At 41.1% G+C, this 26,653-nt stretch overlaps 1 protein-coding gene across 3 annotated transcripts in view; it reads left to right on the plus strand.

The window, feature by feature from the left end:
* Positions 1–26,653, plus strand: part of rptor (regulatory associated protein of MTOR, complex 1) — a 440,065-nt gene that overhangs the window by 141,881 nt on the left and 271,531 nt on the right. For all 3 annotated transcript variants that reach the window (XR_013499184.1, XM_078225712.1, XM_078225713.1), the window contains exons 6-7: positions 6,926–7,101; positions 26,464–26,523. Coding sequence is in view for 2 of the 3 variants with exons in the window: in XM_078225712.1 (XP_078081838.1) it covers positions 6,926–7,101; positions 26,464–26,523 (236 nt within the window). In the remaining variant the exon portion in view is untranslated. The remainder of the gene's footprint in view (positions 1–6,925; positions 7,102–26,463; positions 26,524–26,653) is intronic.

Raw genomic sequence — 26,653 nt, forward strand, 5'->3', positions numbered from 1 at the left:
AATAGACAGTGCAAGAAAATCTGGTAAGAACAGAGAAATAAAGATCATTGCAGTACCATACATAAGAACATAAGAAATAGGAACAGGAGTAGGCCATCTAGCCCCTCGAGCCTGCCCCGCCATTCAATAAGATCATGGCTGATCTGAAGTGGATCAGTTCCACTTACCTGCCTGATCCCCATAACCCCTAATTCCCTTACCGATCAGGAATCCATCTATCCGTGATTTAAACATATTCAACGAGGTAGCCTCCACCACTTCAGTGGCCAGAGAATTCCAGAGATTCACCACCCTCTGAGAGAAGAAGTTCCTCCTCAACTCTGTCCTAAACTGACCCCCCTTTATTTTGAGGCTGTGCCCTCTAGTTCTAGCTTCCTTTCTAAGTGGAAAGAATCTCTCCACCTCTACCCTATCCAGCCCCTTCATTATCTTATAGGTCTCTGTAAGATCCCCCCATAGCCTTCTAAATTCCAACTGGTACAAACCCAATCTGCTCAGTCTCTCCTCATAATCAACACCCCTCATCTCTGGTATCAACCTGGTGAACCTTCTCTGCACTCCCTCCAAGGCCAATATATCCTTCCGCAAATAAGGGGACCAATACTGCACACAGTATTCCAGCTGCGGCCTCACCAATGCCCTGTACAGATGCAGCAAGACATCTCTGCTTTGTTCTATCCCCCTTGCGATATAGGCCAACATCCCATTTGCCTTCTTGATCACCTGTTGCACCTGCAGACTGGGTTTTTGCGTCAAGGACCCCCAGGTCCCTTAGCACAGAAGCATGTTGTAATTTTTTTCCATTTGGATAATCCAATTTGCTATTATTTCCTCCAAAGTGAATAACCTCGCATTTGTCAATGTTATATTGCATCTGCCAGATCCTCGCCCACTCACTCAGCCTGTCCAAATCTCTCTGCAGACCTTCTACGCCCTCCACACCATTCACTTTTCCACTTATCTTTGTGTCGTCTGCAAACTTTGTTACCCTACACTCAGTCCCCTCCTCCAGATCGTCTATATAAATGGGTGTGCCACCCATCATACTTTATGATGGGTGGCACAGTGGTTAGCACAGCTGCCTTACAACGCCAGGGACCTGGGTTTGAGTCCCAGCTTGGGTCACTGTCTGTGCGACGTCTGCACATTCTCCCCGTGTCTGCGTGGGTTTCATCCAGGTGCTCTGGTTTCCCCTCTCAGTCCGAAGATATGCGGGTTATGTGGGTTGGCCATACAAAACTGCCACTTAGTGTCAGGAGGACTAACTAGGGTAAATGCTTGGTGTTATGGGGATAGAGCCTGGGTGGGATTGTGGTCAGTGCTGACTCGATGGGCCGAATGGCCTCCTGCACTGTAGGATTCTATGATGAGTTCTGCTGCAGTATTTTCCTGTGTATATTACAGAGTAATGGCCGAGTTGGCCCATTAGAGGTTGGAAGATGTGAACACATCAGTAAGGGTCAGTGGTGGCACTCTGCTCTCCGAGCCAGGAGGCTTGGGGTTCAGTCCCTATGCTTGAGTGCATAATCTAGCCCAACACTTTTGTGCAGTTTGAGGGAAGTGCCATTTTTCAGATGAAAGGTTTATTCAGGACTGTGATTGCCTCCAGAATAATTTCAGAACACCATTCAAAGAAGAGCAGGGGAGTTCTCCCCATGTCTTAACCAATGTTCACCAACAAGTGGACAATGGGGAACCTGTGGATGTAGTGTATCTGGATTTCCAGAAGGCATTTGACAAGGTGCCGCACCAAAGGCTGCTACATAGGATAAAGGTGCACAGTGTTACGGGTAACACATTAGCATGGATAGAGGATTGGTTAACTAACGGAAAGCAAAGAGTGGGGATAAGTGGGTGTTTTTCCAGTTGGCGATCAATGACGAGTGATGTGCCTCAGGGATCAGTGTTGGGACCGCAATTGTTTATGATTTACATAGATGATTTGGAGCTGGGGACCAAGTGTAGTGTCAAAATTCGCAGATGACACTAAGATGGGTGGCAGAGCAAAGTGTGCAGAGGACACTGAAAGTCTGCAAAGGGATATAGATAGTCGAAGTGAGTGGGCGAGGGCTGGCAGATGGAGTACAGTGTTGGTAAATGTGAGGTCATCCATTTTGGTAGGAATAACAGCAAAATGGACTATTATTTAAATGGTAAAAAATTGCAGCATGCTGCTGTGCAGAGGGACCTGGGTGTCCTAATGCAGGAATCTCAAGGAGTTGGTTTGCAGGTGCAGCAGGTAATTAAGAAGGCAAATGGAATTTTGTCCTTCATTGCTAGAGGGATGGAGTTTTAAAAACAGCAAGGTTATGTTGCAGCTGTATAAGGTGCTGGTGAGGCCACACCTGGAGTACTGTGTACAGTTTTGGTCTCCTTACTTGAGAAAGGATATACTGGCACTGGAGGGGCTGCAGAGGAGATTCACGAGGATGATTCCAGAGTTGAGAGGGTTGGCTTATGAGGAGAGACTGAGTAGACTGGGGCTATACTCATTGGAATTCAGAAGAATGAGGGAAGATCTTATAGAAACATAAAAGATTATGAAGGGAATAGGTAGAAGCAGGGAAGTTGTTTCCACTGGCGGATGAAACTAGAACCAGGGGGCATGGCCTCAAAATAAGGGGAAGCAGATTTAGGACTGAGTTGAGGAGGAACTTCTTCACACAAAGGTTTGTGAATCTGTGGAATTCCCTGCCCAGTGAAGCAGTTGAGGCTACCTCATTAAATGTTTTTAAGGCAAGGATAGATACATTTTTGAACAGTAAAGGAATTAAAGGTGAGCGGGCAGATAAGTGGAGCTGAGTCCACAAAAAGATCAGCCAGATCTTACTGAATGGCGGAGCAGGCTCAAGGGGCCAGATGGCCTACTCCTGCTCCCAGTTCTTATGTTCTTATTAACAACACAAACATGATCTCGTTCATTTCATTGCTATTCATGAGAGTTTGCTGTGTGCAAATATTTAATTGGCGTTTTATACATTTACAACAGTAACAGTTAAAAAGTAAAAAATAAATATTTAGCTGTAAAGAGCTCTGTTATGCCCCGAGGTTGTGAAAGGCATTACATAAGATCCAAGTCCAATGCCGTTGGGATGTTGCTAGCCCCAGAGCTACAGTGGAGAGAAAGCTCCCTATGGCTGGTTTTGAGAGCTTGAAGGCAGCAGGACCACATGAATGGCTATGGAGCTGCCTTTTGGGAGGATATATTAGCATTGCAAACATTCTGCAAGTTGTTTTTATTCAAAGTTGCAAAACCATCTCAATGCCAGTCTTAATAATGAGTGGTCCCTATCATTAGGGTTACTGCGACGTGCTACTTTTTCCAGGCATATGTAATGAGGATATGGACTACTGGGAGAACCACGCCACTCTAAAGTTGCTGCCCCCTCTATCTTTCAATAAGTTTTCTTGGTGGAATTTGAAAAAAATGTGTCCAGGTTGTGCTGAAAATGTGCTTTATGTCCAGAAGCAAGGACACAATACTCTGCACCAGCTTGTATTTATGTAGCACCTTTAATATAAAGCTAATTGCTTAACAAGGTGCTTCCCAGGAGCTTTATGTAATACAATATGACGCAACACTACATGGATATTGGGAAGATGGCCAAAAGCTTGATAAAAACATTAGGCTTTAAGGAGCATCTTTAGGCAGATAAAAAAGAGGTGGAGAGGTTTAGGGAGGGAATTCCAGAGCTTGGGGGTCCAGGCAGCTGAAGGCATGGCCCCTAATGATGGAGCAATCAAAATTGAGAATACTCAGGAGACCAGAATTGGATGAGTGCAGATATCTGAAGATTGGGGCCTGGAGGAGATTGCTGAGATAAGGAGGTGCAGGACCATGGAGGGATTTGAAAAAAGGATGAGAATTTTAAAATCGGGACGTTGTTTAACTGGGAGGCTGTGTAGGCCAGGGAGCCATGATGAGGAGACGCCGGTGTTGGACTGGGGTAAGCACAGTAAGAAGTCTCACAACTCCAGGTTAAAGTCCAACAGGTTTATTCCTAAACCTGTTGGACTTTAACCTGGTGTTGTGAGACTTCTTACTAGGTCAGGGAGCGCAGGGGTCAGGGACTAAATGGGACTTTTTATTACTTTTCACTGTTAGTAAATGTGTGAACAATCCAAAAGAGCAGTTAACAAGCCTGAGCTGCAAATACACAAACTTTTCTTACACAAGTAAATTTATCGTTTGCACAGGGCATTGTCTTCATTAAAATGTTCAAGCAGCAATTCAAAATATCTCATTAGTCTTCTGTAAATATTGCAACGGCATATTTTGTTTCATTTTTCAATTTTTCCCCTTTAACATTGAGCTATTTGATTGCATTCATTTAATTTATTATGCAACTTCCATATTTTGTCCTCTGGAAATATGAAAGGCTTGACGATGTATTTTGAATGGCAATTATTATAGTCAACCGTTCATTCATCTTCTGCCTCCATCCTCTCCTGTGGTTAGGACTGCCAGTGCTGCCTCTTGCTAAAAGCTCTTTTGTCTTATCTCTTCTAGAAATAACGCTCAAAAGTATTTTCCAAGCAAGTACATACGTAATAATGCCGGGGTCCATTCTGATTTGCAGCTAAAATTGGAGCTGTGATGCACTGTATTGTTTCAAATCTAATGAGTACTGTTTAATTGATAAATCATCCACAGGATGCTGAATGATAAAAGAATGCGAACATCTGGGCCTTGTGTGTTCTCCGTGCCTGCAGCAGAGCAGATTAGAAAGTAGGGCAGGCAACTCTTCACTGAATCATTAATGTGAAATTCAAAAATCCATTAAAGAGGAAAACAGCCCGTTTTGCTCCAAATCTCAGATCAAATTGCTCGCTTACTTTTATTTTACGCTATTTGTGGAACTAGATTTCAACAAATGCCAGCCTCTCAAAATTATCGCACAATGACCATTGTAAGTCTCATGAGTAAGACTGAACTCCCTTGTCTTCCGTATGAACAGGCCCTTAAAGAATCCCACACGTCCTTTGTTGTATGTGTGATGAAGCGCTTGCACGTGTGCAGTGTTGATTCTTGAGTTCTGTTGGTAATGATGCGTTTGATCATCATCTTGTTAAATCTGCGTATGTAGATTTTGTACCATAAACAGTAGGTGATAAATTTGTTTTGCTGAACCATAACTAAGTTATGAAGTGTTATTAACGAGGTGGAATTCACAAGTTTCCTTTGTTTTTGTATAATTTAATTTGTCTGCGATCTCCTGGCATATTGATTTACTTGTCGTGAACTGTCATTTGTATGGTGCTTTCTTTTCTGTACTTCTCTTGCCGACAATGCTTTAGAAAGTGAATTCTTTTCTTTCAGCTAGTATTGCATTATTTACTTCGGTGCCATTTCAAAGCACATTAAGTTGGGTAAATGAAGTTTCATTTTAGAGATAAACTCCTTGCGTGAAATCTCAAGTGCATTCTCCAAGTTACAAGATTGCGGCTCTGGATTGCTGCCCAGTAATACCTACTGGAAAATGCACATGTGGCTGGATCAAACTTGGCTCTGATATTTCTCTTGCTGGAGGAGCCTTTCAAGACTTTATCCAGAAGAATGGGCGAATAGATGAAGTCTTATTAGAATAATACCCTAGCAACATCTTGAAAGAAGGAAGGAAATAAATTCTGCAGGAACTTAGCATTTTAAGTAGAAGCACTCTTCAAATGCTGAGCAAAGAGCTGCAATACGTTAATTTACAGCCCAATGTTTCTGACCAGCTCATGTGATACAAGCTGTGACAGTTAATTAATGTGGTCAAATACCATGGATCAGAGTATATAAGCAGATTAGATATACAAAACATTTTTCTCAACCCCAAAAATCATGTTTTTGCAAATACTCAGCGTATAAGTCAGCCTTCTCGGCCTCTAGTCACATTAGTAGTCAGTCTCAATTTTTCACCTGCAAATGGCTATTTTACTGTTGTGTCTGGGTACAAAGGATCAGTAAGAGTTTTAACAACACCAGGTTAAAGTCCAACAGGTTTATTTGGTAGCAAATGCCATTAGCTTTCGGAGCGCTGCTCCTTCGTCAGATGGGGTGGAAATCTGCTCTCAAACAGGGCACAGAGACACAAAATCAAGTTACAGAATACTGATTAGAATGCGAATCTCTACAGCCAACCAGGTCTTAAAGATACAGACAATGTGAGTGGAGGGAGCATTAAGCACAGGTTAAAGAGATGTGTATTGTCTCCAGACAGGACAGCCAGTGAGATTCTGCAAGTCCAGGAGGCAAGCTGTGGGGGGGGTTACTGATAGTGCACGTGATACTTGAGAGCAGATTTCCACTCCATCTGACGAAGGAGCAGCGCTCCGAAAGCTAACGCCATTTGCTACCAAATAAACCTGTTGGACTTTAACCTGGTGTTGTTAAAACTCTTACTGTGTTTACCCCAGTCCAACGCCGGCATCTCCATATCATTACAAAGGATCAAGCAGGTGATATGGGCTGTGGGGCAAAGTTGCACCGGAGTTTAAGACACAGCCACACAGTGCAGACCCATGTGGTGAGGGACAAAGATGTGACCACCCATGATGGCCATTCACTTTTATGCTTGCTGTATAAGTCACCCCACATACTTGGAGGGATTTTTCGAGGGTTCAAAGGTTGCCAATATCGATATGTAATCTCACTTGTTTCCTGTCGTATTGCCTGAAATACGTGCCGCTGTGAACAGGGTTTGTTGCCTTTGCTATTTTAGTGTTAGATTGTTACGATGCAGAATGCAGTATTTAAAACTGAAGTTTGTAATCATCTTTTGTGATCAGTGAGTCAGTAAATTGACAAGATAACGGAAAATGCTCTAGGCCTTCTTGTATAAGATTTTTACTATACAGTTGCAAGTTCTAACGTTGAAGCCATTGCGTTCTAATTATTTTCACCACCAGAGGAGTTTTGAATAATGCCTTAATTTTTCAGGTTGCAGCAATCAATCCAAATCATCCACTTGCACAGATGCCTTTGCCCCCATCAATGAAGAACTGTATCCAACTGGCTGCCTGTGAGGCCACTGAACTTCTGCCCATGAACCCAGATTTGCCAGCAGATCTTTTCACTTCCTGTCTTACTACACCTATCAAAATAGCGTTGCGCTGGTAAGTGTTGCTCTGTCATTTCATTTTATTGTGCGTAGAAGCTGCTTAAGTAAATTGTGAAAACAAATAGGGGCTGGATCACTCAAATGGGGATCCAATTACTAGGGATAGAGGTATGTTGGAAATATTAACTTAATATTTTTGGTTTTTACAAATGGTCAAAATGGAATTCCCTCCTGAACAACATTGTGAGTTTGCCTACACCAGATGTACTGCATTGCTTCAAGAAGGTGGAACACCACCACCTTTGGAAGGACAATTAGAATTGAGCAATAAATGCTTGCCTTGTCAGCAATGCTCACATCCCAAGAACAAAGTTTTAAAAATTCTTGCCCAAAAACCTTTCGCCTGCAGGTAAACGTTAACCTCTGCGGATCATCCCTCTGGATCTGCAGTCCTTCATTCAGAGTCTCCCCCATATTAAATTGACTGATTAAATGGAACTCTTCTCCAACAGTTTGCAGATACTTTTGTAGCTACCACTTTCTCTCTCATGCAATTATTAAACCTATTTCAGATGTTCTCTCACAGACTGAGCTTGTACTACTACTACAGTCAATTGCTACTCATCTTGGGATAGGCCGTGCAGAATATCCAAAAATGCTTGACATACTAACATTCTTCATGTCATGGCAGGACCCCTGAGAATCATTTATTTGCTTATAACCACGGACCGATATGTCTCAATGAAGTTATATCAGATTCCCTTGCATCCTCTATCTTCCTTGTGGCCTGTCTTTCCATGTGTCAATTCTTCACCTCTACTCTTCACCCCTTTCAGTGGGTATTGGGCTGCTGTGTGCGAGGGAGAGGGTGAAATCATGTCGTGGGCAAGTGATTGGTATTCGGCGGTCGAAGGAATTGCAGTGTGCTGCTTTGTCAATTTCCTACGGTGTCTTGCAGCTTCTGGAGTGAAAAAGAGTCCCTTCAACTTTTGAGTTTGTGCAACATTCTATTTTCACCAATTACTTTATGGATCACCTAACTGGTAAAGGGATTTAAAAATATGTAAAAACATCAAACAGGAAGGTACAGTTCTTGCAAACCCACTGAAGGTGCAGAGACTCTCGTGTTTTAGGTTAGCTTTGAAGTCATTTCTTGTTGCTTCCATTATTATATGCCATTAATTGCCAAATGTTGACATGCATTCATCCACCATCATGGAGAAATGCATAGTGTGAATCGGTGCTACAGTCTGCAGGCACAGTCAGTCAAGATTTTCTCCAATGGACTGTAACTGATGGGACGTAGGAACATACAAACAGGGAGTAGGATAGGCCATTTGGTCCTTCGAGCCTATTCCACCATTTAATAAGATCATGGTCGATCTTATAGTAACCTCATATCTGTATGCTCCCCTCAACCCCCGATGATCTATCACCTCCTTGCTTACCAAGAAGACTCTGCTTCCACCACCCTTTCAGGAAGAGTGTTCCAAAGACTCACGACCCTCTGTGAGAGAAAACATTTTGCCTCCCATCTCCATTTTAAATGGGTGACCCCTCATTTTTAAACTGTGATAGGAATCCAAGAATCTGGAATGTGAGAAGGCTCGTTTCATTGTTTGTGGGATCTGGCCAGCGGTGGTAAGACCAGCATTTATTACTTATCCCTAACTGCTTTTGAGAAGGTGTTGGTGAAGTGCCGCCTTGAATCACCACAGCTCTTGTATAAGAACACCCGTAGCATTGTTAGGTCTAGTACTTCTCTATCATGGTTGGGTGCCACTGAGTGCCTTGCTAAGCCATTTCAAAGGGTAGTTAAGAAATCACCACTTTTGCAGTGGGTCTGGAGTTGCACAGAACAGGTAAGGCCAGCAGATTTCCTTCTCTAAAAGGCATAATGATCTCAATTTTTATCTACGATAATCCAATGATTTTGATGATCATTATTACCGATGCTTGCTTTTTATCCCAGATTTATTTAATTAACTGAATATAAATTTCACAACAGCCATGATGGGATTTGAACTTGCTTCTCTGGATCATTAGTTCAGGCCTCAGGATTACTATTCCAGTGACATAATCATTGTGCTGATGTTCCATGTGCAGCTGCGAAGGTTCATTGACCTGAAATGTTGACTCTGTTTCATTCCCAACAGATACTACCGGACCTACTACCAGGTATTCCTGGAATTTTCTGCTTTGAATTGGTATTTCCAACACCTGGATTAATTTGCTCCTTTTATTAGCTGTAGACTTTGCTCCACTCGGGGAGCTAGCAATAAGGGGGCGTAAATTTAAAATTCAGCAATGGGGAAGTGAGGAGAGGTGTTCATAAACATTTTTTAGTGCTGCAACATGGAATATTTTGTCAAAAAGAGTGTTCGAGGCAGGGGCCATTTCATCATCGAAGATAAAGATGGAGAAATATTTGAAGCAAAGGAAAATATAGAACTATGGTCAGCGCAATTAGTTTTAGGTTACTGTAGGAAACGCTAGTGTGGGCGTTTGCAAATTCATGACTGCCTTCTCTGCTCTAAGTGTATGGTTCTATGCATTAAAAGTAAAAATGTTAGGAATTTTTGTTGCGGAGAGTTTCACAGCTAGTCAACTACCGTGTACCTCACGCCTCCAACTCACGAGGCGACACTAGTTTAAGTTTAAAGCCAGCCTTTATTTCAAGCCACAGCAAGGGAACTAGTCATCCATTATATGGCTTGCCAGCTCCCAGAACAAAGGAATACAGTGGCAATTATACCTTCAAGCTCAACTACAAACAATTAACATACCAATTGAAAATGTACATTTGTTTAAAAATTATCTATATCCATTCACAACTAATAATTATAATTACATCATGTATAATATATGAGTATAGTTGTCCAATTACAATTTGAGCATGTGTACTTAATTATAATATCCCCAAGCATGTATTTTCTCTACTTATCTAATAACTTCCAGACATGAGTACGATATGAATATACTTGACCAGTGGAGTACCAACCCCCTTACCCATTGCTCCTTGTTTTAGTAGACACACGTGCGGTTGCAGCTGCACCGTAATCAATTGAATGTTTGTGTATGCTGGAGGCATTTGACCAAGTGTGGCACCTTGAAGCTCCAGCAATGCTTAGAGTTAGCACAAAAGAAAATGGCTGTGCTTTTTAGAGGCCAATCTTTCAGCCTCAGGACATCACTGCACGAATTATTCAGGGTAGTGTTCGACGCCCAGACATCTTCACCTTTCCTCGATTTTAAGGTCAGAAGTGGGGATGCACTAATGATTAACGTAGTGTTCAGTACCATTCACGTGTCCATATGCAGCAAAACCTGGACAAATTCAGGCTTGGGCCGATGAGTGGAAAGTAACATCTGCACCACAAGTGCCAAGCAATGACCTTCTCCAACAAAAGAGAATTCAACCACTTCCCCATGACATTTAATGGCATTACTGTCACTGAATTCCCCACCATCAAAATCCTGGGAGTTACATTGATCAAAACTTTAGTGGACCAGGCATATAAAGACTGTGGCTACAGAGCAGGTCAGAGACTGGGAATTCTGCAAGTAAATGGCCTTCTGACTCCCCAAAGCCTGTCCACCATTGACGAGGTGAAAGTCAGTAATGGAATAGAACAAGTGTGATGGAGCACCAGTGTGATGGAACACTGTCCATTTGCCTGGATGAATGCAGCTCCAACAGCGCTCAGGAAGCTCAAGCCATCCAGGGCAAAACAACGTGCTTGATTGGCACCCCATTCACTAACTTAAAAGTTTACTCCTTGCACCACCGGCAGTGGTAGCAGTATACTGTATGCAAGATACATTGCAGCAACTCACCAGACCTCCTTCGACAGACCCATGACTCCTCCCTCCCATCTTGAAGGGTAAGGACAGCAGACACATGGGCAAATCACCACCTGCATGTTCTCCAAACCGCACACCATCCTGACTCTGCTGGTTCAAAGTCCCAACAACCACGTGGACTGCAGCGGTTCAAGAAGGCAGCTCACCACCATCTTCTTGAGGGCAATTAGGGTTGGGCAACAAAATGCTGGCCTTGCCAGTTATGCTCCCATCCCATGAAAGAAAAAGAAATTCTTGGAGTTTGAATAGAGTACTTTACAATAATTAGCTCAATTGTTCAGAGACCTTTTGGGTTCTAATGTTTGGAATACTCATTGGGCTTTGTGGCTATAAACTGAAAATCAAATTTTATTAAAGTGAGAAGCAAACGGGAAGTGCGGAATACCAATGTAGAAAATGTCAGTTGATAACAGAACTTAATATATTTTCCCTTGGCTTCAATTTTAAGACTTGTTGCTAGACTAAGTTTAATAATACTAATCAAACTGCATTAAAGTTTATAATGTAGATGTGAGATTTCATCTGTTAACTGAGTCTCCAGCTTCCATTTCAGTGGACTTAGAAGAGCTGAAGAACCATATATTCACTAGCTAATCTCATGAGCAGGGGATGCAGTGTCATAGAATCCCTACAGTGCAAAAGGAGGTCGTTCAGCCCATTGAGACTGCACCAACCACAATCCCACCCAGGCCCTAGCCCCGTAATCCCACATATTTACCCTGCTAATCCCCAGACAATTTAGCATGGCCAATCAATCTAACTTGCGCATCTTTGGACTGTGGTTGGAAACCGGAGCACCCGGAGGAAACCCACGCAGACACGGAGAATGTCTCTGTGGAGTTTGCACAGTCTCCTGAGAATTGAAATATTCGGAACTGAACCCGGGCCACTGGCGCTGTGAGGCAGCAATGCCATCTTGTCAGTTGAATATTTTTAAGGCTTGATTAACAAGGGAGTCAAAGCTCATGGAAGATAGACAGGAAAGTAGAGTTAAGGCCACAATCGGATCAGCCCATGACCTTATCAAATGGCAGAGCAGGCTCAAGGGACTAAATGGCCTCAATTCTAGCCATTTATAATCATACTTCAACTTCAATTCAAAAGCACTAAGCCTACAGTAAAACAAATTTAAAGTGACATCTAATAAGTAGTCATTAAAAAAAGATAGACTTTATGATGTGAAATGTGGCAGGATTGCCGATTCATCACGGTGTCAGTCAAACCAAAAGTTTGCACTTTTCTTATTTAACATTTGTGGATGAAGTATTTTATAACACTGTCACTCTAAATCATTTTAGTAAGATGTTGCAATGCCTACATAATACCACCAGAAGAATTTCCGTTGCGCAAAATAGAATTTATCAGATGATAAATTGTGCTTTCCAATGCTGCTTGATCTTGTGTTCCTTATCTGTAGTGCCTGTCCTCTCGTTGAAGCTGAGCAATCCCGTTTCAACTCATTGTTTTCACCCTAACTGATCTCAATCAGTTCCATTCTGCCTCTTTGTTCTTTGTTCAATTTAGCCGATGCTTGGGGCTTGCTGTTCTTTGAAAAGAAAAACATAATTCAAGTTCCTACTTTTGTATTTGACTCAGGACGTTAAAATTCCAGGACTACTTTCATTTCGCATCAAAATGTTTGGCGCATCTATGGCCAGAAACACACAGAACAATCCTGATCTTCAAATAGCCAAGCTTCTGACAGTGCCTTAGAATTTGCCAGATTTTAGAAATAGGCTAACTCTGAAGTTTAGGAGGCTAGTATGTTCCAGAAATACATCCGTTCAAAATAGTTGTATAACACAAGGTAAAGCATTAATTTTTAATAAATATGTTCAAAAATGTGTACAGTAATCTGGAAAGTCCATGGTAACACTTGAATTTCTTGAAGTTACTAAGTATTGAAACAACCTTTTGTTGGTAGTAAATTGGATTGAAAGCAGCCAGCATAATTACGGACCCCACGCAACACAAACATACTCTCTTTCAGCTTCTTCCATCGGGAAAAAGATGCAAAAGTCTGAGAACACATACCAATCGACTCAAGAACAGGTTCTTCCCTGCTGCCTTTTGAATGGACCAATTACATATTAAGCTGATCTTTCCCTTCACCCTAACTGCAACACTATGTTCTGCACCCTCTTCTATCCTCCCCTATGTACGCTATGAACGATATGTTTTTGTTTGCATGCCGCGCAAGAAACAATACTTTTCACTGTATCCAATACATGTGACAATATATCGGATCAAATCTTGCTGCCCACAGATTAGTTGCCATATTTCCTATTATTATAACAGTAGCTACATTTAAGTGGTTAATTTGCTATTGTGCTGTTGGGCACATCTTGAGATGTCTTGAGAAAGGTGGTAAAAAAATAAAAGGGACCTCAGCTATTCAGAGCAATTTTCCAGATCTATTTTAAAGGCCACTGATGTATTTTTAAATGTTGATCGTGCTATCTCTACTTTGCTGTCCTTTTAAAATAAAAATCTATGGCATCTCCTCGCCATTTACTCCTGGCTTGTTTGGTTTGCTTCTCTTTTGCTTTTGTTGTTTTCCAACATGTCTTTTCACTCATTTTGAATTGCTAACACCAGTTACAAATAGATAACCCATCAAATGCACCAATGCATCTCTGAAGCAAGGATGCCTATGATTTGATTGTCGACATTTACAAATCATATTTGTGAAACAATGCACAGAGCGGACTAGCAGGTAGCTGTGGGGGGTTTTCGCGAAATGCCTATGCGATGGTACCATTAAAATCAGTGATCAAGTGGGATGGGATGTGGGCGGCACGGTGGCACAGTGGTTAGCACTGCTGCTTCACAGCGCCAGGGACCCGGGTTCGATTCTGGCCTTGGGTAGGTGACTGTGTGGAGCTTGCACATTCTCCCCGTGTCTTTCTTCCGGGTGCTCCAAAGATATGTTGGTTAGGTTGATTGGCTATGCAAAATTACCCCTTGGGGACAGGGGGACTAGCAGAGTAAATACGTGGGGTTATGGGGATTGGGCCTGGGTGGGACTGTTGCCAGTGCAGGGCTGAATGACCTCCTTCTGCACTGTAGGGTTTCTATGATTGGTTTTTACCAAGCAGCAAAACATTTGAACGTTTATTACTATAGTTATTAAAGCATTGCAGGGATGCTACTGAAGTTGCACTGAAGCTGGAACATTCTTAAGGTCATTATTTGGAATTGGTATGCCAAGTGGAAAATGGTGTCAGGTATCCTGTCTTCCAAAGACCGTGATGTTCAAGTCCCCAACCCCAGAAAGGTCCCGCTTTCCAGTAGGGCTGACCGACTGTTTTGTCAACCACCACAGCCAACCCCCGTCGTTTCTTACCCAGAACATATATTCCTGATGCCATGTGTGTACTGCAGCTGAAATTTGTACCTCTCATGATGGCTGTGAACCATTATGATGTGATCTTGCTGCTTTGACTTTCAGCAGTTCTGCTGAGGTGGATGTAACCCATGGCAGCATTTAGTCAATTCTAAACTGTTGTTACTCTGAACTACTGATCGTTTGGAATACTTTGGGGAAGAAGCTGTCTATGTCGTGTCCAGCATATCTTTGTTTTTCTATCCATCTCGGCACAGTGCCAACTCTGAAGGCATGCAAAGTAGATGGATTAATTTAGAAGGAGCTCTCAGGGATATCTTAACTGGCACTGTCTTTGCAGCTCTCTTGTGGTGATGGATATTGTCGGATTAAAGCATTAAAAGTGGGCCTGGAGTAGAGAAAACATGCTTTACAAGGTTAGAAGTGCAGAAAATCAATGCTGATGAAACTTTGTCACAGGAGGAGTTCTTATGTATGAAGACAGCAGTCTTTGACCTGATTTAGATTTAGACAGAAATGGAGTCAAAGGGAATTGGGAAGTAATGATTTCTTTGATATTTGAGTGACTGGGTTTATTATTTGCTTCTTGGAGGATGGTGGCGACCTTTGGCTGAAACAGTATTGCAGAAAATGGCTCTGACAATTAAGAGTTGTGTTCTGAATGGGAATGGTTTGCTTATTCTGCATGTTTCTGCTCACCTGCAAAGAAGGCATTGTCTCAAGTTGTTGTTTCCATGTTATAGTAATTGGAATAAAGAAAGTCAGCAACTTGAGCTTCCACTTCAGATCTATAATACATTTTACTGTTTAAATTTGCAAGTAACCATCGCTTTACGGTGTGGCACAGTGGTTAGCACTGCTGCCTCCCAGCACCAGGGACCTGGTTTCAATTCCCGGCGTGGGTCACTGTCTGTACGGAGCCTGTACATTCTCCCCATGTCTGCGTGGGTTTCCTTCGGGTGCTCTGGTTTCCTCCCACAGTCCAAAAGATGTGCTGGTTAGGGTGCATTGGCCACGCTAAATTCTCCCTCAGTGTACCCGAACAGGTGCCGGAGTGTGGCGACTAGGGGATTTTCACAGCAACTTAATTGCAGTGTTAATGTAAGCCTACTTGTGACACTAATAAATGAACTAAACTTTCAGATGGAAGCGAATTGAGGCAGTATTTAATTGCCTGAAGATGAAAATATCCTTGTAACAAAATGCAAAATTTTTTATCTTTGTAGGGTCTTCAAATCCAAAATGGATGCTGTTCCTTTCCTTGATTTAAAATTAAGCAATGAGGTGATCAGGCTTCAAAGGATTGTAGTTCCTTAATAATTTATGACAAAGGCATTCGGGTTGATGAACAATGTTCTTAAAGCGTGAACTTGTGTTCATTATCAGTAGCTTTCCAAAACACTGTAGCCTTTTCCCAGATGCACTTTGAGTTTGTGAGCGTCAGGAAAACTACATCCTGTGATTTGATTTCCTGGGATTAATGTGACAATGTGGCAACTTGTCATTCCATTACCTTTTCAATGATCTCTATCAATTCTCTAAATTAGCTGCTAAAGCATTACTTCAAAAGGGCGTGAGTCGTAAAATGTGACTATTTGTTTTTATCCATGACCTTGTTTACATTGTGCTTTAATTTCTTTATAAAGTACAACATTGAAGATTGGGCTTCCAGATCAGTAAAAACCCAATGTATTGCTTTAAAGCTTAAACGGGATCAGAAACTACACCGTGGACAATTTTAACCTTTTATGTGCTAATCGTTGATTGCAAAGTTATTATAAAGTGAACTCACCACCAGTGGCACTCAGGAAGGCCAGTTAGTCCGAGCGAGCTATTATCACAATATATCAAGGGCTTAATTTGCCATCCATGTATATTTAGCAATTTGTATCTAACACTGCAGTTTTCCACCTTTGAGCCTGCAGTGTTGATAGATGTTGAATGTGGTGAGAATTGTCATCCAGACTATCTGTTAAACCAAGGCCCATCATCAAGTGTAGTTACCAAAATTCAGCATAGTGGCTATCTAGTTATTGTGGATGTGAATCTTAAGTTTATTTATTAGTGTCACAGGTAGGCTTACATTAACACCGCAATGAAGTTAGTGTGAAAATACCCACACTCTGGCGCCTGTTCGGGGTACACTGAGGGAGAATTTAGCATGGCCAATGCACCTAACCAGCACGTCTTTTGGACTGTGGGAGGAAACCGGAGCACCTGGAGGAAACGCACGCAGACACGGGGCGAACATGCAGACTCCGCACAGATAATGACCCAAACCAGGAATCGAACACGGTCCCTGGCGCTGTGAGGTAACAGTGCTGACCATTGTGCCACCGTGCCGCCCTATAGGTTAAACCTATACAATTCCGGCAAAGATTGTATCCTGGTAGTTCACCAAAACTATCTCTCTGAAAGGCATTTAACCCAGGTTCTGCAGGAAAGTTCTCAAAGCACCTCCTCCAGCTGGTTTATCTGGAGCGACTCAGCACTGTCTTTAATCCCAAAATCTCACTTTGGCTGCTTTAGTAAATAGCCATTGTTTAACCTGTTATGGAAGTATCTAGCTATTAGTTCATATCAATAGCTTTAAGTGCTTTGGGGAGTAATGACATTTCAACCAATTATCCAGTAATGGAATTTGTTTGTTGGGTTAGTCTTTCCCAGATTACTTTGTTTGCATGGTCATGTTTCCATTTATGGGCAGCAAGAGCTCACCTGTGGAAATAGTCTTTATGCATCAAACAAGAAAAGCCCAAATAGTAACAATTAAAAAGGCCTTGGTAATAAGGTAAATCTGAATTATATGTATATTAGTTTATATAATTCTCAGGCAGACTTTAATGAACATTGAAAAATCAGTCTTAGAAAAGTCCGAGAGGCTGCCTTCGGTGGACTTCGAAGCTGCCTTGAAGCAATGAGCTAGTACCTTTGCTTATCTATTTTAAACCATCCACCAGTAGGTGATAATTGTCTTTGTGCAAGTAGCAAGCGCACTGCAATCTACAAAATTGTTCATAAATAGATCCTGATGAGAACGGACTCTTGTCGATTGTGAAGTTCTGGAAAAATAGTGAACTAATCTTAGATCAACTGGAGTAACTTAATGAAATATTGAATTGGATTTTTGACTCTTAGGAGGGCATGAGCTTAATAAATTGATGTTTCCTGTAGTGTCCCTGAACATTTTGCATGATACCGCTCTCTCCCATTCGATGGCAATCTACGATTTTGTGGCTGTTGTGGAAAATCATTGTTTGGTCATTTTTAAGAACTGCTTTGCACTGTAAGATCAGATAAATAACAATGAAATAAATAGCCATTTAATCTGTTGTTGGCATTAGTTCAGAGAGATATTGGCAAGGAAGCTGGGGGAAACTCCTTCAAATATTTGGATCTTTGGCGTTTACCTGAGCAGGTAGGTGACACTTGGTAACATTTCTCTTGGAGACTGCCAACACAGCCCAAATATTGGAGTACCAACTGAGATTTGATGCTTAAACCGAAGACAGTATCTTGAACCAGTGACCTAGTTGCAAACATTACTATCAGCCTAGCTAAGCTGACGCACAATCTGCTGCCTTCTCAAAAAGGAAGTGTTTATATATACTTGAGAAACAAAAATTGAAAGCAAAATACTGTGGATGCCGGAAATCTGAAATAAAACTGGAAGTTGCTAGAAATTGTTGCAGCTTCTGTTTCTCTCTCTCCATTGACGCTGTCAGACTTGCTGAGTATTTCCAGTATTTCTGTTTTTATTCTATGTAATTTTTGTTCTGTGCTGGTATAAGACTCATTTTGCATAGTTAGATTTTTTTTTTAGGTTCCATGCAAATATTTCTCAGTATTGGATTTAATTTTCCAGCACCCCCTTGAAATCCAATATTCCATACCTTAAATTGCTTGTATAATGAGCGTTAGAGTGAATGCCCGGGTGCTGCATCAGCGTAAACATTTTCAGTTTGCATTTTCTAAAGGTGAATATGCTGAAGCTCATAGTTCCAAGGAAATTTGTGCAAGCACAACACTTCCTTGTCCAATTTTGCAGTGAAAATGTGTGCATTAGATAGTGTCAGCAATCATGATGGTAAACCTTAATGCTGGAACACAACGATAGGTTGGTTTATGACCTTGACAATGTTTCGCAGTACTGAATAAGCGCAATCATATTTACCCAAATATCAATGTACATTTTCAACTCTGCTTAAGGAGTACTCCATGCAGAGGACTTGTTAAATGTTATTAAAATAAATTAGGGCAAACCGTATCATCAGACATTTGTTTTGTAATTTGATAATCCAGTCCATTGTTTAGGATTGTTCAAGTGAATTGGCATTGTTCCAGCCGATTCATAGGCCCAGGATGAATTTTCTTTTGCAGATTTTTCAGATTTGCAGTAGTCCAAAGATGTGCGGGTTAGGTCGATTGGCCATGCTAAAATTGCCCCTTAGTGTCCAGAGATGCGTAGGCTAGAGGGATTAGCGGGTAAATATGTAGGGATATGGGGGTAGGGCCTTTGGCGGGATTATGGTCGGTGCAGACTCGATGGGCCCAATGGCCTCTTTCTGCACTGTAGGGATTCTATGATGTAAAACCATAAGCACTAAACATTTCCAAATATTAAAAGAGAACCGGGGAAGCGGGATCAAGTGTGCTTGATTTTGAAACTAAACAACAGGGGAGGACCACTGGAGTTCCTTGAAGATCAGCAGATTGAGGAGAAATCCAGATATGCTTTGAGAAGGTGGGTTAAAGTGATTAGGAAGTAGGAATAGAAAGAGCAAGTTTTCAAAGTAAAACAAGCCTTTAGAAAGTGAATGGGTGGGAAAGAAAGAATAAATCTGTCTTGCAAGCAAGTGTCTGACCAGTGAAATGAAAGATTACAAAGAGACGCAAATGGATTAGTACAGAAAATAACTTAACCTTTTGGTAATCAGAGCTTGCAGGCAAGGTGCAAAAGCCAGCTTTAGCTTAATCTTCACCTTCATATGAAGAGTTAAGCACTTCATCAGTCCATCTCACTCAGCGGTGTCCAGCAATATACTGGGGTGCCTTGAAGGATCAAGGTAGAGGATTAAATGCACATTATAATGGTCAGGTTCTAACGTGGTGTATTGTGGTTCGGATTTTACTTTGTGTTATACACAGACGTGAGCCATTGTTATAACCAAAGTTTAACAATTTATGCATTTTACATAGTGGATTCTATACTGCACCTTTTGATTTATTTACAATTTTATACCATTGCAAGATAACTTCCTAATCCCTGTTTTAAAACGGCTGTGAAATTCTATTCGGTGTTGTGTTCAAAATCATGTGGATTTATAGCATGGATTATTTCCCATCCAAGGCAATTGAGAAATTAACAAACTTTGTTTTTACAGATTGCTCTTTGAAATTTTATAGGATGAATTTTGTTTTTAGTAGCCAAAAGGTTAAGTTATTTTCTGTACTAATCCACTTGCGTCTCTATGCAATCTTTCATTTCACCAGTCAGACACAGGAAGTGTGCTTGCAAGACAGAATTATTCATCAACCTCTATATTGTATAAAGTACTAAGGCGTCATCAAATCAGGATATCAGGACACTTGCATTCTTGAGACAGCAGTGTACATGAGTCTCCTGTTTGTGCTCTATGTGATCACCTTTAGTTGTTTTCATGTTGCTGTGTCAAAGCTTCCCACTGCTTGCATAAGAAATAACCCTCTCGAGGCTACTTTCTCTTAAATTTTGTCTGATGTAAAAATTAAGTTGTATTTTAAAAGTTCATATCAAAGTTTTTCAATAACTCCATTGGGCGATCTCCGGGAGGATTGCCCTTTGGTTGTGAGTTTATTTTTGCCAAATCTTCCAACAAAAGTTTAAACAGTTCAAGCATAATAGTTAAGTTGTCAAAATGTACTTGAATACGCAAAATTCTTTAATAAAGTGCTGATGGCAAATAAATAGCACCACACCGGCAGAATTACCAAGTCAAATTTCAAGACTTATCTTGCTCAAGACCGCAAGAAGCTATAAAAGGTCATGAATGTAGCCCAATCCAACACTCAAACTAACCTCCCATCCATTGACTCTGTCTACACTTCCCGCTGCCTCGGCAAAGCAGCCAGCATAATTAAGGACCCCACGCACCCCGGACATTCTGTCTTCCACCTTCTTCCGTTGGGAAAAAGATACAAAAGTCTGAGGTCACGTACCAACCGACTCGAGCAGCTTCTTCCCTGCTGCGATCAGACTTTCAAATGGGCCTACCTTGCATTGTGTTGATCTTTCTCTACACCCTAGCTATGACTGTAACACTACATTCTGCACTCTCTTCTTTCCTTCTCTATGAACGGTATGTTTTGTCTGTATAACACGCAAGAAACAATACTTTTCACTGTATGCTAATACATGTGACAATAATAAATCAAATCAAAATAGATCAAATCTTTCCACATAATGCTTTTAACATGGAAAATGGGGAAATATTGGAAAGATTTGATGGCAGTCTAGTGATTAGTGAAAGTTGCTAATCTCCAGATTAGTTGAAATTTGAAATATGTGCAGACAATTAAAAAAATTGGAGAAGTTTTCAGACCATCACGATTAGTGGAAGTGCATGCTATGCAGAGAATTTGAAGAAAGAATGGTTGTGAGGTGTGCTCGATAGATCAGCCTGCCTATTGTGATACACAAATCAATCAGCGTGCTTTTGTTTTATTTCCACTTGCAAATATTTTTGGTAAATCTTCCATCTATTTCTTTTTATAAAGGGTGATTATAGGGTTTGGATGATTATTGTTTGGTTTTAATGAAAGGCTTAATTTTCATTTAGTGGTTTTGTGAAGTTCGTTTCAGAAGTTGTTTCGTGCAGTGACTCCAATTATATTTTACCGATTAACCTATGGGCTTTTGTGTCTGTGTTCCAGTTACTCTGAGGAAGCTGCCTGGAAGAAACACATTCAGATTTGTTTATTAATAAATGAAAAGGTCACTTGCTAGAATTTATTCTCACCTATGTGACTAATCCATAATGGGCCGCAAAGCCATTAGGGGCGATTAATGACGTTTTAAACACAATGCTCTGTGTCATTTTATAGCAAATCCGTGATAGAGATACTGAAAATATGCTTTTGATTAAAAATATTTAAATTGATTAGGAAAGTGGGAGATGTATTTAAGTAACAGCCCGACAGTTGCTTGATAAGATCATAGAATCAATGTAACATTGGAAATGAATGAAAAAAAACATTTCAAGTTCAATATTTAGTTAGAGGGAAAAACACTAATATTGATGCAGCAAATCAAATTGATGTGCTGAAAATCCATGTTTTCTATTGAGTTTTTATCAAGAGAACTCTCTCCTGTTTGTATCATTAAGAATAATGCACTTGGCACTGGGGATATCTTGGTGAGTTTTTTTTTCATATTTTTAGGCTTGTTTTATTGTTTCATGGGGAAAAGATTCCTAAGTGCAAACTTCAGGAGCTGAAAATGAAAAGTTGGCAAAAATACAGCTGACTGATGTCAAATTAAATTGTTTCATTAATCGCTTTTTAAGTTAATAAAAAACAGGACTTCTCTAGGGTTGCAGGAAATTAAAGTAGGCTTTTGCATAAGGCAGGCATTAAAGATTTTGTTTGGACATTTGGCTAGATTTCAGCATACATTTTAGATCTTGGAAAAATATTTGTTAGGTTTTTGCAGTCACCAGCAAGAACGGCATTCATCGTTAATTACGTGTAGACTTACCCTCAGATTGAAGAATTCTTCCTGAGGATTGTAGAGTCTAAGCTAGGAAGTTAGAATATTTAATTAATTGTTAGATCATGTAGAGAAAGAAAAATAGAGTCCGAAAGAGAGATACTTAAATTTATTCTTACACGGAATGTGGGCATCGCTGGCAATGCCAGCATTTGCCCATCTCTAATTGCTCTTTGAGGGCAGTTAACAGTCAACCCCATTGCTGTGCATCTGGAGTCACATGTAGGCCAGGTCAGAGCAAGTGAGGACGGCAGATTTCCTTCCCATTAGTAAACCAGTAAGGTTTTTACAACAGTGGGTTATGGTTTAATGGTCACTATTACTGACACTGGCTTTCAGCCCAGAATTGTTTTGATTAATTAGTTGAATTTTTATTTTAATCGAATTTAAATTCCACCACCTGGCATGGAGAGATTTGAATGTGTGCCCCTGGAACATTAGCCTGGGGCTGTGGACATAATGTCCAGTGACATTACCACGGTGCCACCTTCTTCTCCAGTGGAACCGAGAGAGTTAAACGAAGAAAAAACAAAAATTAATTTGATTTTAATGTGAAAGTTACAATAATTGAAAGGAGTACATATCCATCCATGCCTTGTTAATTTTCAGTGCTGGTGAAGTTGTTTGGCAGTAATAAGACTTATCATGGCATTAAAAAGTAAATTGCACAAGAATGAACAAATCCTAACTTTTATTTTTGAAAAAACGAGGCCTATATATTAACAACCTGAGGGGGCCAAAACTGAACACAGTATAAAATTCAACCCAAGGTTTTAAATACAAGGCCATGATGTGGAGATGCTGGTGTCTGGCTGGGATGGGCACAGTAAGAAGTCTCACAACACCACGTTAAAGTCCAGCAGGTTTATTTGGTATCACGAGCTTTCGGAGCACTGCTCTTTCATCAGGTGGTTGCCGCTCACCCGATGAAGGAGCAGTGCTCCAAAAGCTCATGATACCAAATAAACCTGTTTAAGTACAAGGCCAGGATAGAGCTTATTGTTTTATTTTGGACAGTAATAGCACAACACCTTAATACCTTGTTTGCTGTAGCCTCATGGCACTGGTTGGTAGTGAACATTTGAGAATTGATGCAATCTAACAAAGATGTCATGAATGTGTCATTATGATATTAGAGATTTTAAGGACAGCTGTTTTAAAGGTAAATTTCTGTTTTCAAAAAAAGCCTTTTTCAAAATGAAAAGACAGCTTGGCACCTTTTGGTGTTTAAATCTTGTCAGATGTATATCTCGAGAACTGGCTACAAAGGCATTAAAATGCAAAGACTTTTCCAGAGATGCGCACTGAAACTTCTAAAAGGTGTGAAAAATCCTTTTACTTCTGAGGCGACAGGAGGAGATTTCAAAGGACCACAGCATAAAGCTTTTGCCTGATGAAGAAATGACTTGGTGAAAGTTAACATGGCCATCCTGGTGTTTTTTTGAATTGCCTGAGGGGAGGGCGTAAGGAGCCATCTTTTGTGACAGGGACCCCAGGAAGAACTCTTGAGACATCATCAGATAGGGTTCTTTGCAAAGGGAGAGCAAAGCATTAAGAAATCAACTGTTGTTCTGCCAAAAAAAAGTCCAAGCAGTCTGTAAGTGCTGTAACCACAGAATTCATGAGGAATACATCGCCCTCCCAAAAACATGATGGCATCCAATGGAAAGGCTCTGTATTGGTTGGAACACAAAGGAATGATATTGTTGGAGGTCAATCATCTCAGTCCCAGGACATCACTGCAAGAGTTTTTCAGAGTAGTGTCCTTGGTCCAACCTTTCAGCTGCTTATCAATGACCTTGCTTCCATCATAAGGTCAGAATGGGGATATTCACTGATAATTGCACACTTCTTTCAACTTGAAGCTCCCTAGATACTGAAGTAGTCTGTCCCCATGTGCAGCAAGACCTGAGAAACATTCAGGCTTAATCTGATAAATAGCAAGTAGCATTCATGCCACACATGTGCCAGGCCATAACCCATCTCCTACAAGAGAGAATCCAACCATCTCCACTTGACATTCAATGACATGAGCATTGCCGAATCACTCACTTTAAACACCCTGGAGGTTACCATTAACCAGAAAGTGAACTAGACCAGCTGTATAAATACTGTGACTACTCCTGACTCCTCAGTCCATCCACCATTTACAAGGCATAAATCAGGAGTGTGATAGAATACCCTCCAATTGACTGGATGAGTGGTGCTCCAAACACTCATGTCACCAGGACAAAGCAGCCCGCTTGATCCAGTGCCTTCAATGCCCACTCCTTTCACCACTGAAGCACAGTGGCAACAGTATGTACTGTCTCCAAGTTGCACTCCAGCAGGGCTCCTCCGGGTGCTTGGGCTTCCTCCCACAGTCCAAAGATGTGCGGGTTAGGTGGATTGGCCATGCTGAATTGCCCCTTAGTGTCTGGGGGACCAGCTAGGATAAATGCATGGGGTTATGGGGTGGGATTGTGGTCGGTGCAGACTCGATGGGCCAGATGGCCTCCTTTTGCACTGTAGGATTCAATGATTGTAACCCCCTCACTTTGGAAAGAAGGAAATCAAACAAAGGGCCTGTAACAGTATTACACACACTGATTTGAAATTCCATCTTTAAGTGCCTATTTTCCTTTATCTGCATTTTAAACTTTGTATCTGTGTTTTAGTTAATAACTTTTTCACTTTTACTTAAGTAGAATCATAGAATCCCTACAGTGCAGAAGGAGGCTATTCGGCCCATTGAGCCTGCACAGACAACAATCCCATCCAGACCCTCCAGATTCTTTGATATACTTGTCTATCAATCCCCCCCCCCCCCACTTTAAAATTATTACTTGAGCTAGTACCTAGAAACGTCATGTGTTCTGTACTTCTAAAACTCGTGGTAAGAAGAAATGTTTCCTAACTTCTCTTGTGATGTCCTGACTCAGATCTTAAGGTTATGCCCCCTTGTTCTAGAGCCACCGGACAGTATCTGTATCAATGATGAAGTAAAACAAACCATAATTATATAATTCCCCAAGTCGGGAATCGAACACGGGTCCCTGGGGCTGTGAGGCAGCAGTGCTTGCCGCTGTGCCACCCTTGAAACTCGAGGTTGTTTGGCAGCTGCCATGGCGTCTGTGGTTGAATGTTCAAACATTTGCTTTTTCAGGTGGACTCGATCGTTTATTTTATTCTTTCACGGGATGTGGGGGTCACCGTCGAGGCCAGCATTTAGTTCCAGCATTTATTTCCCATCTCTAATTGAATTAGTTGTATCTTCCTCTTGCTGGGGGTCACTTGTCACGTGTTTTGTTTGGTAATGTTAGCCAGCCTCTGCCCCTGTTGGCCTTGTTCAAGACAGAGTTGTCTCTGCTTGTAGTGTCTGACCCTAAATGCTCTGGATCTGGAGGTTATGAGTGAGCACTTAAACCCAAATACCCTCCGCTGCAAATTCTAGTGCGGGAGATGGAAATTTGTTGCCTGTGTGTAACACAAAATGCTCGAGGTTAGGGCAGACAAACTCTCCCAAATCCCCAAATTTAGGATTGAGTTCCTAAATCTTCAGTACCTGGAATTTGGAAGGTTCCCTGCACCATCTGTAACATTCCTCATTTTGACTACAAAAAAATAAACTAAAATTGTGGCACGTATATGCAGAAGAGAATTCTGACGGTTGTAGGCCTGAATCTTTAGTTTGGTCGGTAATGAGACTGCCTGGCTGTTCAATATCAGCTAACGCGTAGACTTGAAATGAATGAAAGAGAAAATAAAAGGGAACCTGAATTGAATCACATGGTCAGAATGCTTCAGATGGAAGGAGCATCAGGGAATCGTTTGACAACCAAGCTCTTGGAAGTTACCAATCTGTTATAGATTATCTCTAATGTGGTGTTCATGTTCCTTTTTAAAAAAAAACATATATGTTCCTTCAATTCCAGTTGAAAGCAAGGAAATTTCTACTTCACGCCTGGAAATGAACTGCACTTTGGCCTCTCCAATGTTACAAATATATTTCTCGACGTGAATCTCAGCAAAAATAATTTCTAATTACACACATGATCACAAGTTGTCTCCGATGTGTATAGCTGCCAACTTCGAAAAGCAAGTGATATGGAATGAAATGCGAGTGTAACCTTCAGTGGGTTGTACGTTGCTGGACCAGGCGCAATGAAACTTGTACGGCTCCTTTCAGGCTAACTTCGGGTCATCTCCCGATAGTTTCAGACTGTAGTCGGAAGGAGTGAATCTTTTTTGATGCATATTGTATTTTGTTTTGAACTCTGGGTTTTTTTGATGAGATGTTTTTGTCTCCTCTGGTTCCCTCCTTTTAAAACAAGCTATTTTCTCCAAGGATTATAAAAATGAAAAGTTATAATCATGTAAATTTTGGGTGTGGTGTAATAATATGGCTCCATTAAGCAGTTATCATTTTAAAAGCCTGTCTCTCCACATACACTTAGTTGTTTGCTGTTTATTATTTGCAGGTTCTGTATGCAAAGGAGTGCCAAACTGGTGCCTGGAGTTACGCTGGACTTGATAGAAAAGTAAGTAAGTTGTGTATTATTTTTGTCGACCTGCAATCTCTTATTTCTCTCCAAGGAATTATTTAAATGTATCAAGTCAACGATTTGCTTTTGTCAAGTCTTTTCCTCCCCACAATCCAAAAATGACCAC

This window comes from Mustelus asterias, chromosome 12, assembly GCF_964213995.1.
Source record: "Mustelus asterias chromosome 12, sMusAst1.hap1.1, whole genome shotgun sequence".
NCBI classification, from domain to species: Eukaryota; Metazoa; Chordata; class Chondrichthyes; order Carcharhiniformes; family Triakidae; genus Mustelus; species Mustelus asterias.